At 43.0% G+C, this 20704-nt stretch overlaps 1 protein-coding gene across 1 annotated transcript in view; it reads right to left on the minus strand.

The window, feature by feature from the left end:
* LOC112565723 (synaptotagmin-7-like) overlaps nucleotides 1–20317 on the minus strand; it is an 86757-nt gene extending 66440 nt beyond the window's left edge. Inside the window, 1 exon segment of the mRNA XM_025241390.1 lies at nucleotides 20056–20317. Coding sequence (XP_025097175.1) covers nucleotides 20056–20086 — 31 coding nt within the window. The 5' untranslated portion in view covers nucleotides 20087–20317.
* Nucleotides 20318–20704: the final 387 nt, after the last annotated feature.

Consider the following 20704-nt stretch of genomic DNA (forward strand, 5'->3'; position numbering starts at 1 on the left):
TATACACGAATGTTAAAAAGGTGGCTACATAGACACAGAAATTACAGACATAGAGCCTCCATACCCTGTCTTGAAAACACAAAGCATCTGACAAATCATCGAATGGCATGTCGGTAGAAAACAAGGTCGAGGGCAGGAAACAAGACAATGGGCGGAAATAATGTTGTTGATGATTCGTGTTGATAACATCACAGGTTTTATACACGTCCACCGAGTGACAACAACATTGTATGCTACCAGGTGAGGTGTATCTGTGTGATGTCAGAGAGTGACCAGAACTTGCTATACAATTGTAAATAGCATGTAGATGATAACATCTGTTGTAGCTATGTGTGCCACCATGGAGTAATCCATAATCCCTTGTAGTAGTGTATCACCGTGGAGTAATCCAGAATCCGCTGAAGCACTGTCACTATGAGTAACCATGCACAGATGATGCTGAGAAGTAGACATAGACAACTCAAGATCCAGCTTCACAACAAATGACTACATATAGCCTAAGATTACAATAATTAGCAATATTATTTAAGGTCCCATGTTAATCTTGTGTAAAAAAATAAGCAGTTGCACTTATTTCGTAAAAATAAAGACGGAAAACATTGTGACGAGCACAGAAATGACGAGTAAACAATAAACAGCGTGGGACTAGTGTCTAAGAACTGGAGTAAAGAATAAGAAGGTCAGGTGACTTGCTAGACAAGTGTTGAGGCGTTGAGGAAGGTGCCAAATCAACATGTTGTCCAGGTAGCCGAGACGTTTGCCTGTTTACGTCTGGCCATCCCGTCGATGACATCAAATATTGATAAGAACATCGACGATGCCGGCATGGCTGCCGTTGACTTTCTGCCAAACTTGTAGCCAGCGCCTGTCATCTCACATCACTCACACACTCACACACTCACCTCACACTCGCTGCCTCAACCTCGGTTCACTCCCGCTGCGACAGCAGCACGCATGCGCGACACTGTTTGTTCTTGTCGTCACGACTGACGTCACCGATACCGCATTCTCGTGTTGTCGCCGTCTGTTGGCGACCATGTGTGGAAGTTGTGTTGATCCAGCCTACGACGACCAATCATGTACAGACGGCAGCGCCAAGCGAGGAACTGTGCCGACCATTAGTAATGGCAGGTCTGCCTGCTGCTGTGGACTCAGTTATGATTGTGGATAGAGTGAGCACAAACAGCTGGACGGGTAGTGTACACAACGAGCGCACACCCACCTCATACCCGGATATACCAAAGCCAATATTTATGCCGTAGTGTGATAGTTCTCTGACAGGATGTACGGATGTGACCAAAAACAAAAGTACAGACAACCGGATATCGCAATTACAGTGTAGCAATGTCTCCCAAATGAAAACCATTTCAAACTATCAGTATCGTTATTTTCATCGGCGTGATTGTTCGAGGATAAAATTAATGCAAGAAAGACTAAAGCCGGATTTGAAGTCGCTCAAGTCCAAAAGCTACAATGTCCTATCAAGTTTAAAGCTTATTTATATTTAAATGGGCTTTTAATGAAAAATTTATAATGTCTAAAATTTTCAGTACGTACATAATATTTTAGCAGTATCATGTATTTAATAGGAATAATATTTTAGTATTTGAAGAATATTTTATTGTGTATGATATTTTAGTTTATTACCTGTTCACTTGTAAACAAGTCAGACTTCCCAGCATTGGGGGCACCACTAGGAAGCTTCATGAAACACTTTTTATGACATTAGATCATTGTCTAGTTTCGAGTCGAGTATTATTCTCGCCAGTCAATACGCCATTGTCTACATTCTTCCCTATAAACATGCAAATAGCAGCTGGAAGACAACATTACCATGAATATTTCACATTCCAACGAAAGGAAGAATATTTTGTACAAATATACTACACACGTCTGTGTCCACTGTGAATGAATGAATTACGTCACCATGACGAATAAATAAAGAGTTGCGACGTCATCATGACGAATAAATGAAGAGTTGCGACGTCATCATGACGAATAAATGAAGAGGTATGGCGTCACTTTGATGAACTCATGAGCTATTGTGTCATTGGGACAAACGGATCCTCAGCTATGACGTCACTTCTCAGCACAAGGGGAGGATAACTGAAAGCCATGAACTAAAGGGTAAACAAACTGAGTTGTCTGCGGAAGCTAAGGGCAACAGAAAATAAAATGTACCTGGCATTACCCAGACCTTCATGAAATCTGGAATACAAAAAACAACTAACAAACAATCTTCACATGAAAACCTCAGTATTTAGACGTATGCTGTGCTGGCAATAAACCACTGGCCAGTGCAGGGAAACATTGTTGTCTTTTTCATCTAAAATGATGATAGTGGACAAAGACACATCAATGCAAAAATCACCCTTTCAAATGGAACCTTAATGCCTTGTGTTCGCTCCAAAAACGCCATCTAGTAGGAAACTAATGGAGGGGAGAAACTTTCCATCACATTAGATGATTAAATTTAGTAACAGTCAAGAAAAGAAAGGATTCTGGACAGAACAGACAAGATATTGTTGTGCTTAGATTATTTGTTCGTCGGGGACGACAATTTTATGTCGACGAAACAGCTGTAGATAACTGACAACATAGGTATTGACAGAAAAGTCTGAGCCATTGAGTTCAGGATGGATGTACAGAAACCTATTTCTGTATAAAAGAACCCATCGTGAATTGTCTCGGAAAATGAAACTTTTACGATGATGCAGACTACGTGAGAGCATAAAAGAAATTCAATCAGTCAGTAATGCATTACTAATTGACTAACCAGTCCATGAGTGAGGAGCTGACTACTCGAATGGCAGCCTGACTGACCCCGAGGCCGCGGTTATGAAGCGAGGGCAAGGCGTTGCCCTGGGACAACATGGAGAACATAAGGAAAGTGTCTTGTTTCTAAAGATATGAAACGGTGTCCCAGACCCCGCGAACACTACTTCATGTTCCTTAATATGGGACACCATGGCCACCATAAGTACGGCTCCAGGAATAAAACATTTGCGGGATCTGGACCCTTTGCTTACTAACTACGGAAACAAGACCCTTGTCCTTGAGTTCTCCATGTTGCCCCAGGCAACTCCTTACCCTCACTTCATAACTGCGGTCCCTGCTAACGACATCACGCAAGGAACCGTCAAAAGAAAAGAATGAGCAGAAGGCAGCCAAGAGTCTCTAATGGCACACAACGGAAAACTAAACCTTCAAGTTGTTTTAAGTTAGCGAAAGTAAGAAAGAGGTAGAAAGAGACCGTTTTTTTAGACAGAGTGAGAGGAAAGACAAAAAAGGAAAGAAGCAGTTTGTCACTTGAATAAGTTCAGAAAGTACAAAACGTAGTTTTCAAGTAGTTCAAAAACCTAATGAAATTTTATAAGCATAAAAATAGTTTCTTTCTATTATCCCCGACAGATCCCACGTTAGTTTAAAAACAAAGACCTGCCAGTCAGCAAGAATTTTTGTGTGAAGCCGCCATTGTGCAGTCCAAGTCCCCACGCGCCACTTACTGGCAATAATTATGAAGGATCAATAAATGTCAGGCGGAGTGGAGAATTTTATTATGAGTTAGTGTTTGAAGATGTGGAATGAGTTTCAAAGAGAATGGTTCCTTGGGTATATGATTTAACAAACAACACAGAAAGCCTACTGGAAAATCAACGACAAATAGAAACGTGAGGAGACTACAAAGTGATCAAGTAAATAATTGATAATATGAGGAAGTAGTTCTTACATGAAAATCAAATTTTCCGCGTGGGTAATAAGGCAAAGATGTAGATCCCAGTAGTAAAGACACTAATGTCTGCCTGAAATGTGAGTCCACTTCAAACACATGGGATCGGCAGAGACCTCAACGAAACAACAGACGATAAATGTAGTATGTGGTATGGAAGCCTGCGTTTAAATTATAGGAAAACTGAAACGAAAACAACCTCCTGGATGTTGCTAAGATGTTGCTAAGATATTCGAGTGATATCCCTTTGCTAGCTGCTGGTCAGAGGATGACTGCTGTCCATCTCTTTTTGTCTTTACCCGAACACCTGTATGAAGTTTTGTGTCTGCTGCTGATTTGTGCTTCTGTTCGCCACTTGCTGTCTTCCGGAATGTTTTGTTCCTTGTCACGTCACGTCACGTGACGTCTGGTTTAGCACGTCACCGACTAGCGGCCTCTACCTGCGCCATCTTTGCTGGTGAAAGTTGAGCTCTGCTGTGCCAGCAGCATTGATTGAAGTCTCATCTTTTTCCTACAGCTGCATTGTGTTTTTATTTTTCGACTGTCGATGAAACCACCGTGCCACTCATGTTCTGTGTCGGAATCGACAACTCTGCCGTCTGACGTCTTAGGAACTGGAGTTCTCGCGCACTGTCAGCGCCTTGTATTTCCTGTCCGTTCGATATACTTCCTCACACTCACCTTTTCGCTGTCTGCCAGTTTCTAAATTATTTGAATATTTTTACACAGAACTGCCACTACAAGCTTCGTGTTAGCCTTGTGTGTGTGGCTGTTGAGGTGTCTGTCCGTTTTTGTTTGTTCACATGTGTTTTGTCCGTGTCAGTGTGTGTTGTGTTCATTTTATGTTTGTGTCGTTCTTTGCCCTGTCTTTTGTTCAGCACGTTGAGCCTACTGTTAATTAGGAAAATTCATTAAATAAATCCTTCTTATACACACAAAGATACTGATACTGTTTCAAATTAGGGATTCACTGGCATGAGGAGAAAGAAAAAGAAAGAGAGAATAACGAACAAAAGAAATAATTTGCTAAAATCATTTACGAGACTTCACGGCACCACCCAACCCACCCCTCACCTTGTGGGTGTTCAAAAGCTTTATTTAAATCATTCCCGAAGTTTTTCGCGGACATATTTGTAGTATTTGAGCGGCTGTTGTGAACAATACTTTCTGCTCTCGCATTGTCTTTCGTCGGCGTTGCCCGCCCACGTGACTGTGCTTATCTCACGATCTTCTGTCACGCACGCACAAACTGTTTTTTTAAAGTTCGTCTTTTTTATAGTCATCAGTCAAATTTCAATAAATTAAGCAGATTAAGTGGTGATTGTTTTGGCCAAAGCTGCTATAGTGTTGTGGGTAAAGTGAGTGATTTGAATGCAAACTACGGAGATTCGATTTTTATTTGCTACTTTTTTTTCCTGGTTGGTCAGTGGATGTTGTCAACAGTTTTACTGTTCTCTAGCATGTGGCTGTCCTTGTAGTGATTGAGACTGGACTCCTAGTCTTATCACAGGGCCAACACCTATCAGAAATGTCGACGGTTCAGTGGAAGTAGATAGGATAGACAAGAAGCAACCTTGTGATTGTCTGTCTCCACAACTTATGCCGGCCTGTGGGCAAGGTCATGGTTTGCAGAATGAAACATGCACATAGTTTCTCAAGCTCTATCGACACATTAATTACAGGCAGCAATTAAACGAAGAACAGAGGACAAGTCTGGCTGTACAAAGTGCAACAAAAAACTATTTTTGGAATACCAAGCAGCAAGTCAGTCAATCGGATCGCATTGAGTGCGTGTGCAGTGGAGTGTATCAGAAAGAACTTGCAAGTTAAGGCCATGCTTGTTTATATGCATCTGCCGTCTACGGTATTTATTATGTGTGAAAGCAAAGGTTCAACCAAAGTTCTTTAGTCGCAAAAAAAAATCTCTGTCGAACCAGGGAGGAGATAACCAAAGGATTATGACAATAAGAGAGAAACCCATGTTGCAGTTTCAGCAGGACCCAAACATGACGTATTGTGGACACTGATTATTATTATTATTATTATTATTATTATTATTATTATTATTATTATTATTATTATTATTATTATATTATTATTATTTCATATTGATGACAATGGATGCAGGAACACACGTGAACAGTTGAAGAGTCATCCCTTTTGGGTCTACAAGTCTGATGCGTTTCGCACTGTGAGATAGAATTGTGTCCGAATTTTAACTTGTTCACTGTTCCACCGACACTGTGGATAAAAGGTCAGCTAGTGAACTACTGACTTCGAAGAAAAGGAGAAGACGGAAAGAAAAAGACTTTGTCACTGAGTTCTGCTCACCACTACAGCTTCAACACTTCCCACGACATCAGCGAGTTGACAACAGCAACACTGAGTACTGTTGACGACAATGGCAATAAATTCTGCTTTACACAGCAGTCCCCAGAAAAACATTTGGTTATTGCAATCAGCTCTGAGAACCATACTCTACGCGGTGGCAGTAAAACCGAGGAAATGCATCCACACGCAGCCGTGCGTGACGCACGATCAATACCATCATGCACTCGGGAAATCATCTCATCCGTCTCCTCATCCACAAAAGTATTTTTACATTCATCTGTATTCATAATCCCAATGGCTTTTAATATAACCATCATCCCTTCGTATATCGTCTGACTCTTCTCCAGCTTGGATTTGTACTCAGTGGTATCAGGCAGAAATGTAATAATTATTATTTTAAAAATGTTATTAGCATCTACAACATATGGTAGGTAGTGACTACAGTCATCAAAATACTGTTCTACGTGGCAATAATGAACTCATTTGGTCCACAGACTTCTTGAGAATAACAATGGATGGTCTGGAATAGCTCCTTGATATTTCCATCGTCAGCACAGCACCGACAGCAGGTTTAAAACACACCCGCGGTTTTCTCTTGCATGAAAAAAAGATGGCTGACTGCAGGAGCAATCCACTTTCCGCTGTGTTTAACACTGAGTGTAAGCGAAAAGAGTGCTACGAGTCTAAAAACGTCTGCGATTTTTTTTTAAATGGCAATCAAAACAAGCAAAGAAAGAAAAAAAGAGGTCGGCTGAAAATGGAAAAGAGAAAAAAGGAAAGAATAAAACTATTTTCTTATTCATTATGTAACATTACAACCCTTTATTGTTTCCAAACGCTGTTCACATATTTTTTTTTCTCTCCCACAAGCGCTTGCACTTACGATGGAAGTTCCATCCCCCCTCTCATTCATGCAACCCCCACAGCGGGAACTAATGTTACAGAAGCAGCGCATACAAAGAGATGTACACGCCGACAAACAGACCGACAACAATGATGAGACGTTGGACGTCACCATGACCGTGACACACATCTCGTGACATGCACAGCCCTGTGTGTATGTGTTTGTGTTTGTGAGTTTTGTTTACTTAACTGTACTCACCGACTCGGCCATAGTTATGAAAATGAACTCCAAGGGGTCAAACCATGCACGTGTCCTCTCGAGGTTGACCAAGCACCCTAATTCTCGCACCTGGTGTTGCATTCGTCTCACATCATCGAAACTGAAGAAAGTTGATCCGTTGTTAATAAGTGTTAATTACAAATGTTACAAAGCCTAGCTGTCAAGGTTCAATGTCGTAATGACAACAACTGAACTGTATACTGCCCACAATTTCTTGTCAATAACGAACGCCCACGAAAACAACAGAAAGGTGACTGCCAGCAGCTCTAGAACATAGCCTTTCACGGCGATGTACTTCCCTCGACAGAAGAGAGACGAATAAATCTGATTAGAGGATGTCATATTTGACACGAAGCATCTCTAATGCAGCTAGTGGTTGCATGGTTCACCACAATCACAATTCGTTGAGAGAAAGAAGGGCGCTGATCAATACAGTCCCCGGGGACGAAGGTGGCAGACAGCTAGAGTACGGCCGTCAGCCATGATGGACGCTACAGGCCACACACTACTCACCCTCTGTGCCCCACTAAGCTTACTCAAACTCCCCCTACCTCCACAATCAGCCTTAAAATTCAGCCCAGACATAGTGCCGGACATAGCCGAGAGGTTAAGTATTCCTCTCGGTCATAACTACACTTCATGTCACATTCTGAAGACATCCTTCGCCACGCTGCCAGCAAATATCTCTTCACAACAAAACCAATTTGTGATGGATGCTCTGTGATCATATTAAGTGTCAGTTGAAGGTTGTCCTCTAAGGTTACTTAATATATTCCCGGAGATAATGAAATGCTGCAATCAACTAATTGAATCTGGGGTGTTTGTAAGATCAGAGAATGATATTAGGATATTTTGTGAAATAAGATTTTATAATCGTTTGGACTTCACAGACTTTATTCCGAAAAGAACATTTTAAATGACATAGCTTTTCTACATTTAGTTTGCTAAAATGTAACAACATGGCAGTTGTATACCTAAGGGCCATCACTCGCCTATTAGTGAATGGAACTCGTGTGCCGGAGTTGTCCTTGCGAAGGATAACAATACTTAGCTACATCATGGCGCTGACCCCAGAGGAAAATAAACCTTAAAGAGCGGGTAAGTCAATGGCACATAGCTGCTCAATGCTGTGAGCAAAGATGAGCATCAGTTGCACGGCTGACCACTCAAGGGACGAGCATTGTGACTCAGTATGGCTGCCTTCTGGCTTCAGTATTCCAGCCGACCAACTGCGGGGTGAGTCAATGATAAGATTTAGGCATGCGCGAACAGACGACTGCCAGACAATTATGGCAAGATAGGTGTTAATGATGGCTAGACAGTGGCTAATGATGGCTATAAACCATTTAACGACGGCTCAACAGGGGTTAATGATGGTTAAACATAGTTAAATGATGGCTGGACAGAAGTTAACGATGCCCTGAAAGTGGAAAGTCAGACAGGAACACTGATGCTCCCACACAGCCAGCCGTGAGACTCGTGATCAGCCTCAATACTTCGCTCACCCTGGTCTCAAGATTCCCAGAGCGACAAACAGACAATGTGTCAATAGTTGTGATTATAGTCAAATTGACAAGTCCGCCTGCTTCTCTTCCTTGGCAAATTTATAGCCCCCTCACACTCATTCTTCCCTGATTCCTCTTTGTGTCTTCTATATTTGTTTTTTATTACTTGTCTGCATTGCTCTCATTTTGTTCCTTGTATTCTGTCAATGCCTCCTAAGTGCTAATAGCATGCCCCTTCGTCAGTGATAATGTTGTATATAAATCAAACATTATTCTTATTAAATATGTAGGTCCTTTCATTTCACCAGTTACCTGTGCCGGTCTTAAAAAAGTCTTTCCCATGCCAAGCATTGTTGTTAAATACAGAAAGTAGGCGTTTTGTCGAATGTCGAAACCTCCATTTCTTCTGTTACTTTAGTCATCCTGCATGAACATCTAGTTATTTCTAAAACACTCTTTCAACAGTCTTCAAGTGTAAACAACATCTGTTGTTGTTTACACATACCTCTGTAGTCCTAGTCTTCCCCGTTATTAGTCTCTTGACAACTAATTTTTGTGTGAAGTCGTCTTTGGTGTTATTGCCGCACTTTTAATAAGGGAGGCAATCTGTCTGACGGCACTGAATGACGTCCCTTGTATGAGGCTCGTTGCCTGGCGCTGGTGACAAGGGAAGGACGTGGGAGAAATGTGGCGCCACACCAGCAGGGGACACAACAACTTCAAAGTTCAACCGTAATTTTGTCTCAGCGAGGTCCTGCGCTCTAGACATTGTCTGTTATTTCAACTGGGGAAGCTTTTTTTTTTTTCGAAAAGGCGATCACAGTAAAGTTTAATTAACTGCTCTCCAAGCCGCTCAGGGTTCGCGGTGCGGCAAGGAGTTCAAAGCACCAAAGCATCTTGGAGACAACACATGCTATTTGGCATACTGGTGTCGTGGTGGTCAGTAATGACTGGCTGGGAGAAGCAGTACATGTGGGTGGTGATGACTGGCTGGGAGAAGTAGTACATGTGGGTGGAGAGCACTGGCTGGGAGAACGGTACATCTGGGCAGGCAGCAATGGGGTGACATTATGCGTAGTTCAAAAGCCTTTTTTTTTTTTGATCAGCTACCCCTCCCCATCACAACTTACCGCTTGACTCCCATCTCAATATGGAAACCCCAATTAGGTGACATTGCGGCCCTATTGCTCCTTTCACATTGCTCCACTGGGGACGATTAGGAACAAGAAGAAGAATTAGGTGACATACACGCAATTTTTACAAATGCATCACACCACAATTATGCCTAGTCAGTTCTATTAATTACTACTTATGGTTGTTAAATTATTAATTAGCAAACACTGCATGGACTAATATTGTAGACTGCTTGGCCCAGAGAAAAAAATCAAAGTCTCCATCTGCTAAAAACATAACAGCCCTCAACAAAGCAAAACCACAATGAATAAACTGTAGCACACTCCATCAGTACAGTATACAAAATCTTTCAATATGGAAAAACCTCCTTAAAAGCTGTGGAAGCTCACCATGCTAATTAATGATGAAATCCTCAAAAGAGTGTTGTCCTAGAGTCACAGAGGTAAACTTCTCACTCAGAATAAAACAAACGATTGTCTGGCGAAGCTCTACCGACGGGAAAGCACCGTTAAGCTGTCGAGAGAGAGAGAGACAGACAGCCAGGCACAATATACAGTGACTATAGAATCAAAAGCCAACTGAGAAATACACAATAATCCAGATGGAATAAGTAATACTCAAAATTAGTCTTTGTACTTAGTCATAAGTGCAAAGAGATTTTCTTGTGGCTGAGATATTGTTCTTTATAAATTCTCACTTATTATTATTATCATCAACAACAACATTAACACTGCAAAAATGAACAAAAGTGCTACTTTGAGAAATTCAAAGATAGACAAGGAAATCCTATCCTGAATTAAGATCGACACAGATCGTTACCGATGGCTAAGAATGGCTGATGTTCGTTTACATAAAAAGCTCTGGCCAGCCACCAGTCTCCATGTCAGCATTTGATGTCAGTCTTTTTGTCAGGATTTAAAAACATGCTCAAGCTACAAGGCAGAAATCCTGGCAAACCTCATCGCTACAGAATTCTTCTATAGCAGTGTATTTCAGACCCTCACCTCCCTCAGCTCTACAACTCCTCACCTCTAGCCAGACCGACCAGATTCTGCAGTCCCTGACAAATAGCATCAACCATCTTACCAATGCATGTCATGCAGTGGGTACCGATACACAGAGGCATTGCAGGTAATGAAAGGGCAGATCAGTTGGAAACAGAAATCAGCAGTATAGAACAAAAAGCACTAAGTCTGTCATACAAGGAAGCAAGCATACTAACTGCAAACAAAAGGGGAAAAAAATTAGTCCCATAACAAGATTGTGAGAAGCAGTTCAAACAGCAACATCCCCCTCAAGAGTATCGGGGACCAGACAGCACAAGACACATCCTACAGGACACAATCAGTCCAATGCAGAAAAGAGTTTCATGTCCGACATTATTGTACAGCCAGTCGGCACTGCACTGATGTTATCACACGTACATGTTTTTGACTGATTTATTGTCCATTTCCAGCAACCATTACATTCATCTGATATAGGATATCTAAAATCTCTTAACATTTAAGTTTCCTCATCAGCCTGCTGCCTCATGGTATATCCACACACACGCGCGCGCGTGCATGTCCCTTTATTTAAGGATATTTAGCGAGTGGAGAATCGTGTCTTGAAGATTTCTCAACAAGCGAATTGCGGCAGTTCAGACCCAAACCTTTTTGCTCATCTTACTTGTGTCTTATCCAATGATCGATTTGGGTTAGAAGAAGTAGGAAGTAGGAAGAAGCATCTTGTGTCTGTGCGTGCTCACGCGTTCGCACTTGAAAAAATAAATATAGCTTTAAGAGTGTAAACATACAATTCTGCTATTACTGGTTCCAGCTATTGGTCACCAACATTCTTTTGTAAGCAGCTGGTTTCCGACTATAACCTAGTGAGACCAGTTCGATTGTTTAAACACCTTGATCTTCTGACGTCCTTGAAATGTTGTTGTTTGTTTTATCACAGACCTCTGCTTTCATTATTTAGCATCCTGTGGACATCAGGTAAAAACAATGGATCTTTGTTTCCAATCAACGTCTGTAATATAAGCTCTCCCTCCACAACTTTCCTCGGAAAGTCGGTCAGAATTCGACCTGGTTACAGGATAAAGTGAAAAAACAACACAAGTAAGATTGAAGTGAGAACTTCTCGACAACTGTCACCAGGAAATGTCAGTGAAAATGTCAACAAGAAAAGATCAGCTTGGTCTATTCCAAACAAAGGAACACAAAAAGTATCATGTCCGCACCGAGAAAACTAATCTGCATCAGAGTTTTTCTTTGGTGAAAATTCAGTATCGTAAACACTAAGTTGAGACGAGGAAGAGCTGGCTTGTGGTTTAGCGACGATTACATTGTCAAAGTTTTGCAGATGACACTGTACCCGTATGTAAGAGGTCATCGTGGAGGCAACAGTCTGGCCTCTAGGAGGACCGCACCTGTACAAATCACTGACAAAGCAAGGATACAGGTGTAGTCAAACAAGTTTGACAGAGAAGCCTTAACCGAGTTAGTAGCCTCTATTGCCTCTGTGTCATTGTGTCAGCGTGTGTCAGTGGGTATCTGTACGGCAAGCCTCCACCCGTGAGTCCCACCCACCCACCCAGCACACCAGTTATCCACACTCAGGTTGCACAAATCACACAACAGGCGCTGAAGGACATCAATAGACCTGCGTGACACATCCTCTTATGTAGCCTGGAGTTCAACCAGCACGAAAGGATAAATAATTTATTTTCTTCCCATAAGTCCCCATCTGCACCGCGCCTGCGCACTGGCCTTGCTGACGTCACGGCCTGCTGACGATAAACACCTTTCTGAGCTTTACTGGGGGCTTGTACATGGAGCGCCACGCCATCTTCTGTTCCTCCCTCCCTCACAGGACAGGTTCATTCCTCCTGAACTGCTAAGTGCAAGGGCGCGCCGGGAAAAAAGAAGGAAGGGATAATACCTGGAGACTGCGTGCGGCCATCATAATTCTTGGACAAAAGAAAAGCTAAAAACGTATTATTAGCATCGACACGAGAGAGAACAATATTTTTAATGCTCAAACATGGCGGCACACTTTATTAATATTACGATTGTTTCCATCGATTTAAAGACAATTCGATCCGGGGCAGTCGAGTTCGCCTTTGCTTACACATGTAATATTTGACAGCCTGGATTGTCCTTAAGCTGGGGAAACACTAGCTGTTGGGTGGTTCACGAGTTTGTTTCCCCGCAAAGGTTATGTTTCTTTTAAATATTTTTAATGGGAAAACTTTTGATGCCGTTTTTGTGTGTGACTAACACAAGACAGACACACTTTCTCATTCTCTCTCATTCCTTCCCTGTACATCCATTATTGCCCACCTCTCCCTCCGCTTCGCTGTCCCCAGCGCGGTCAGCAGAATGTTATGGACAAAAGGACGAAGAGTGTCGCAAACCTCTGCAGGATCAATAGGCACCAGACAGGACAGTAAGACAGGACAGTAAGACAGGACAGTAAGACCGGCCCCCTGAGGCGCTCCAGCTAACTCCTGATTGCTGATGGCAAGCTGGACATTGCCCGGCAGTCTACAGAATAATCCTGGTCACCTGCTGACCTGCAGAGGTCAGGATGTCACTGTCACACGCACAGGGACACGCACGTGCACTCACAGGGTAACAAGACACAGGACTAGCCACACTCATAGACATACAAGGACACGCAAGATTATGCATTCACACGCGCGCGCGCAGATAGATACATACACATACACGCAAAAGGAAGAAGATTTTGAGTGTCCACTCTTCCCTTTTCCATCTGGAACTTTTGTTGTTGTTTGAAATATTTCACAACAGTTGCCAATCTTTGGTGAAATAGTTGTAAAATCCCATTTTACAGGCTGTGCCCATGTTGGACATAGTTGAGTCCTTCAGAATAATGTTATTCCGTTTGTGGATCGGTCTTTGTGCAGATATTCAAGATTGGTAAAGATCTTTTACTTTGATTGCTTCACTCTCTACATCAACACCCTGTGTTCGGAAAATAAATATTGTTTACTTTTCAAACTTTTCTATCATGTCCATGGCAGCTCGTGATCAATATCTGCCCCGCCCAAGGGAAAGAAAACAAACTGTTGTTTCAGCAGAAGGAAAAAGGATCCATCATTTTAATGGGACGTCCTTCACAAGCATGGCAAGAGCAGATTTGTTTTGCTTTTCTCTATTTCATTCTTGTTGCTGATCTTCTTTTTAATGTGTGTTAATATAAAGAAATAAGATAGGGGATAATGAAAAGCCAACTTAATGACAAATATGATTACAAACAACTGAGAGCAAGGAACTAAATAAACGAACGACGGATGTTGAGATGACTTTAAACAGAAAGGACTTGGAGAACACAAGTAGATGGCTAGAAACTGACAGAAGAAGAGGGACAAGAAGGTCAAAAACAATTTCTCAAACCCATTTTATTGAAGGACAATTAGCTTGCTCGCGTTTTTGCTGAGGCCGCTAGTTATTATAGCTGCTTCTGCCACCAAGAATTTTACAGCTGCTAATCATCACTACTTTTACTGCATCGACCACTGTTTATTATATTATTATATATGATAACCACACACTACGTAGTAGCTGTTACTACCAGCACAATTTGTACGGTTGCTATCCCACACTACTACTATCCCTACTTCTTTCTACAGCTTCTATTTCTCACTACTTTGTATATGAAAATTCACGAGTGCAGATGCAAAAATAAGATATTTTATGAATAAACCGTCAAAAATGTGGCAAAACAAACGAAGGAACTCTACAGAAGGATACAAAATATCAAGACAACATCTGTCAGCAGGTCCTTGGGCAAACAAAGCCGTCAGTAACTTTAATTTACATTGATCCAATCAGGTAAGTACAGTCATGTTGACAGGTGTTGATGTAATCAGTGGCTGAATCCAAATAAGTCAGCCCCATCCTTTGATTCTCCGCACCATCCCCTGCCAGTGTCCTGTGGCCATCAGTTCTTACCTATTGAGCGAGGGAGGTTGGTGCACTCACTATCCTCAGTGAGCACCATGGCCTGCTGCACGTCCCCCTCGGCAAATATTGTCACAGCGACGGCAGGTGGCGACTGTGTCGTCTAGCCGTCACGTCATGGAAGGACTGGCTTGAAAGTTACGTGTTATCATGTCATCTGCTGTCTGTCTTCCTGTCTGTATGGAGACTGTTCTGCCGAGGACTGTGTCAAGACAGTTTATTAATATTTCATTAAGGCGCTCGCACTGCAGGTCATGTGACCATGTTCACGCCTCCTTGACTGGCATCGTACGTAGAAGCAACTGGACTCCACGCATCCACAGTATCTGATTGAGGTTGTAGCTCCTGGTGCTGCTGTTCGATATTTCACATAAGCTCATTTCCACTGAAGAACATCAGCATTTTCCCCACCCACCATGCCTTTGATCAGCACCTGTAGGTGGAGCTCGGGCAATTAGAATTTTCCAGATGACTGCAATTGATTTTTTCTAAAAATACTTACTTACAAATTCATTTTCCAACCTACTCAGTAACAGATCCGATAGATGCTTCAGCACCTTTCCAAAGAATTATTATTAAATCCACAAATTTTTGAAAATATCGAATATGATTGACATTCACAAATGATACTTTAAGCATGTGGTTTAGCTTCAGCGTGTTTTGTGTTCCCTCTCAAAATATTCAATAAATAATGATGTCTCCGTGCATGGTGTCAGTAAAAGGCAAAATGTTTGCCTGATGGCCGCTCCCCTGACCATGTCAAGTCGCTTAACTCGAGCCTCTCCCTGGTCTCCTGCCAGGAGCTCCAGTGTCTCTCTGATGTACACTCGGCCTCTGACAGCATCCAACCATAAACTGCCCAAGACTGTCGTTTAGATTATGCTTGATATTCACCAGGCCAACATCTGTTTTCCAACCCTGCACATGACCGGGTATGGATCAGAAAAGAACATCCCCTGCCCCCAAAACATCCACACCCACACACACACATATGTAGCACGCATGCACACACCCAAACACACACGCACTACTCTAGAGCATTCAGAAGAAAGGACAGGCGTGCAAACCTGTAATTACACAAACTGCGAGGAAGGAGGGAGAGGAGGAAGCTAATAGATGTGTTTATGCTGGAGTTCATGCTGCTGTTCAACACTCGGCAATTACTCCAGTGTAAACCTCGACAGTTCAAAAGTTCAAGGCTAGAACAAGATTTCTGCGTTTTGAAGGAAATCGTTTCAATTGATCCTGACAAAACGTCTTTTCAGGTATAATTTGTTTGCAGCCATGCAGACCACACACTGCGCCATCTTTCTCTTTCGCTGGACGCGGAAGATGAGCATGGAGGGGAGGGAGGAGGAGGCAGGTGTTGTGACCAAAGTGAACTCCGCTTTTTGTGTCACGACATACATCGACAGAACACAACACGATAGTGGTATCCACTTTGTTCTGTACTGTGCAGTGTCACACACCTACCCGTAAGCCCACTGCAACATGAGGAGAGGTGGGGTGGCTATGGACCGCTACACCCAGCAGCAGCTCACGCGGAGTAGTCGGGACAAAAAATAATCCGCTTGTGACGCGGCGCTGCGCTCCGACAAGAGACAAGCTGCTCGTGGCATGTGTCGCTGGTGGCGGCAGAGTGCTTCCAAATTCTGCTGACACTCTGGCGAGGTGTCCCTTGGGAACAATCTTCAGACAGTCTGTCACAGAAACGAGCTGAACAGGATACCTCCGTCTCCAAGTCTTTCTGTCATCAGCGCGCTCTTCCTTATTCCAGTGTGCACGTGCGTGCGTTTGCTTGTTTTTTTGTGTGTAAGCGCGAGCGTGCGAGCAGATTCCATCTCGAGATCGAGTAATAAGTCATTGTCACTATCATCACTGTTTTTCTTCTTCCCCAGTCACAGCAAGGCAACACCCATATCGTACCGACAATCGTCTGCAGGCTTTATGTCTCGGACCCCAGGGTCAGGTTGTCTGTCACACGAGCGGTTCATCCTGGGTATTGGTAACGGCCACCCACAGCACCAGCAGCACCGCGCAGTTTGTAAATCAACTCAACTGGCAGACACAGCATTCACACACAAGTTGAGGGAACTGGAAATTATGTTGACCAAGCACTTGTGGTCGTGAAGAGCAAAAGTATTTGCAGGCACGAGCAGACCCACAACCTTATAAATACTTGAAAGTTACTGACCGACACACACGGTACCTCTGTCGTCTGTCCTGTCCTCGTTTTTGGTTGAAAGGAACCAAAGGAGAGAAAATACTTGCTATCCCTTAAACACGGTAACACCAAGTCCACAGGTGTCCATCAAAAGTGAACACACACTTGAAGACTTGGGCCCACGAGATCATACCCTCGACCAAATTTTAATTTCCTCACGGCGCCACCTCCTTAATCTACTGTAAAGGAAGAGAAATGAACTTTCTGGAAAAAAATTTATTTTGGCAAAGCCTCTTTCATCTATAAACAGAGGCAGTAGGAAGAACAACATCAGCCGCAGCTGCTTATTCAGATCGTGTGATTCAGTTAACACTAATGAAAAGAAGACGAAGAAGTTGTACGGCAGAATAGTAGCAGAAAGTCAACAGGCAACAAATCATCGTGTTGTTATTGAAGAAACAGTACATGAAACACATGGCAGAATTTACTGGAATTGAGAAATTGGTTCTGTAACAGCTGTGAGAGAAGACAGCTCACTTGAAGAATAAGAGCTGCAGCTGGAGCGGCTCCATTCACTGACACTGAACAGCGCTCACTTACACAACTCCAGGCTAAATCCTTGTTTACTATCTTAGTGTTCGTCTCATTATTCCTTTGTACAAAACTGTATTTTCAAAAGCAGACAATCACACAATCTCATCTGCCTGTTCTGGCACAGTGTTCTGATGATAATGGACAATGGTTCTGATGAAAACACTGGCGACAGGATGTTTCAAGGCATTTTACAAGGCTAACAGGGGCAAACCGGATGAATTCACCATATGTAGAGGACGGTTGACAAGAGGGCATGAACTGTAATAACACACACACCAATTTAAGCACCATCTAACAGTTGATTGTTGACATTTACAGCGCCGACAATAAAAAAAAGTCGATGGCAATGAGAATGAAAAGGATGCCGCATTTCGCTGACCCTCCTGACACGTTGATTATCCTCCACATGCAAGCTGCAAGTTCCACTGACTGCCATTGTAGAGGGAATAGGAGACTGAAAATGTACAAGTGTGAATGAGGAAGGGTGTCACATTGTGAAACTACCCCTTGCCTGCGAAGAAGTTGTGATTTATTGTTATTGCTCCATAGACTATCCTCTTCATATCGATTATACAGTGTTTTAAGTTGTCCATTTAAGTTGTACAGTGTTAGTGTAGCTGGTACTTCAACATGCAGAACACGTGTCATGCCATTTTAGCATGACTTTTATCATTTTGATGAAGTACTAGTTTACGGAGAATCATATCTGTTGGTATTAAAATAATGGTGTCACCGAAACTATCGACAGGTGTTTAGTCAAATGTTAAGAATGGTGTCGACAACACAATCCAGTCTAACAACAACAAACAGCTCCTGGGGTCAGGGTCCGTAACTACCTTATTGCCTCCTGCTATCGCCAGACCTCTGAGTGTGAACAGAGGGCTACAGCAGCTTGCTACAGTGAACAAACAGGGGAAACTGCTAGTAGCACACAATAACTTAAATGCTTTCAGTTTTTAAGGATTTAAAGGTAAGAATATAATCCATATTTTAAAGACCCGACACAAAGAGAAAGACGAGACTGAGTAGGAAAGTGAGACAACTAACACAACAACCAGAATACAACTTTTAAACAAGGGCAACTCGCTTCGTCGGCTCAACTTTCAGGACATGTCACTGCACTGATGTGTCGACTTCTTTTCTTTTTTTCTCTCTCTCTTGTTTGGCCACCTGGTACCTGATCATGCTATATGACACCCTAAGTCCAATCCAATCAAAACCCAGACCCCACCTCGTCCTTAAGTAGCAGTTTAATGAACTTTTGTGGTTGTCACTGTGAATCAAACTACCACAACGTTGACAGGCAGGTTGACGATGACTATTCACGATATGAGTTTGCAAACACGCCCTTACATCACTCATTTTAGGCTTTCTATAAATACCAAAGAGTGGGTAGGAGAAGGTTATCAAGACTGAAATGTGCTGAGATGATCATTAATATAAACAGTCTTGTGAGGTCTGACAAATAACAGCCACCCGACGAGCAAATCAAGGCTGTACTCTTAGTTCCCGGATGTGTACACAGAGTGTGGGTGGAAGATAAAGCTGGCACACCCTATAAACAGACATCCACCTTCTTACCAATACTAACAGCACGTGCGTCAAGAACGTAGACGAGGAAAGAAAAGCTACGGGTAGAGCTCGTGTAAACATCGAGAGTAGAACACAGGAGAACATGTTTCTACACCCGAGATGCTCTAAACTTACAAAGATCTACGATTCCAGACTTTTAAACAAGCCCTCGTTGGCATTTCTTTCATTGACCACGATGCACTGTCCCACGCCAACAACAACACCATTGTTCCCGATGTCGAGGACCAAAGCAAGCCAAGGGGTCAGGGAGGGAATCCTGTTTCCGCCATCTGGCCTGGGGACCCGCGTGTGTAGGCCGAGATAAACTCGTGTTTATGTTCATTTAATTTCATTTTATTGTCCTAATATATTTCACACTATCCCTCCTCAACGCTATATCACAAATATTTTTTTTTATTTTGCTGCTATCACTGATTTATTAATTCTATTCTATTCTTAGTGTTCATAATCACTAATTTCAAAAGTAAATGTTTTCCTTTTCTAAGAGTTTGCACCTATAGCATCGGGTAACCTGCAGTGTAACTGGTATTTTATCAGTAATTAATCAAAAGATAGTGTAAACATCCTCGGCACTTGTAGCGGTGGTAGTCGCTGTCACTAAACATGACAGACAACTTCAGGCATGCCGTGGTGTCGTGACAGACTGTAAGTATCGTGAACATTAAAAAAAAAAACAACAACAAAGCAAAGAAAACACTTCTTGCTAGCAGCTCGGCTGTAAGTGTGCAGCCCGTGTGTCAACACTCAGTGTGCTAAGTGTCATGACAGCCGCTTACATCGTCTGGTCGCCTCGGTACACACCGCCACACGTGTCGAGGGCCCAGACAATCCAGTCACACAGTGCGATGAAATAATGTCAGAAACAACTACAATAATAACAACTACAAGTGAGAAAGAAGAGAACTTACGGTGTGTGTGCGGAGAGTCAACGCCTGTCATTTCTGGGTAAAGGGACAAGGTGTCGTCTGCTGCTACCAATCCGCTGGCGTCAAGCACAACTATACTCCACAACAAACACGACAGGTAGAGAAGTGTGGCGAGAGAGTGTGTGTGCGTGCGTATTTCCCACCTGTTTCCTTCTTTTTTTCCCCCAAAGAGCACGAGGCGCAGGCGGAGTCTAGGACATTCCGTCAGTGGTGTGCAGGAGTGAGTGGGGCCGCCACCGTCTCGGAGCGCGAGCGGCCCTGGGTGCTGCGTGCAGAGCGGCGCCGCCCGCCCTCGTGTCGCCTGGCGTTACGCAGTGTCGCATTGATCCGCCGGCTCGGGCAACAGTTTGCTGATCGCTCACTAATCTTGGCCGCGAGCTCCAGGCTGTCCCGTACGGTACCCCGGCCTTTACCTCCCTCACACTCATCCATCCCCCGAAGTTTGAGGTGCAGTAACAGCTGAGATGAAAGTTCTAGCAGACGTGGCACTGTGGAGTCACCAGGCCGTGCCCATGGTGTCTCGGATCACTGATTAGAGAGTTGTGAGAGGAAAACTGTCTTTAACCTTACCACCAGATTTCTTTTCGTTTCAACGGTTCGTAATTCAACTGTAGACAAAGAATGAGAAAAA

This window comes from Pomacea canaliculata, linkage group LG6, assembly GCF_003073045.1.
Source record: "Pomacea canaliculata isolate SZHN2017 linkage group LG6, ASM307304v1, whole genome shotgun sequence".
NCBI classification, from domain to species: Eukaryota; Metazoa; Mollusca; class Gastropoda; order Architaenioglossa; family Ampullariidae; genus Pomacea; species Pomacea canaliculata.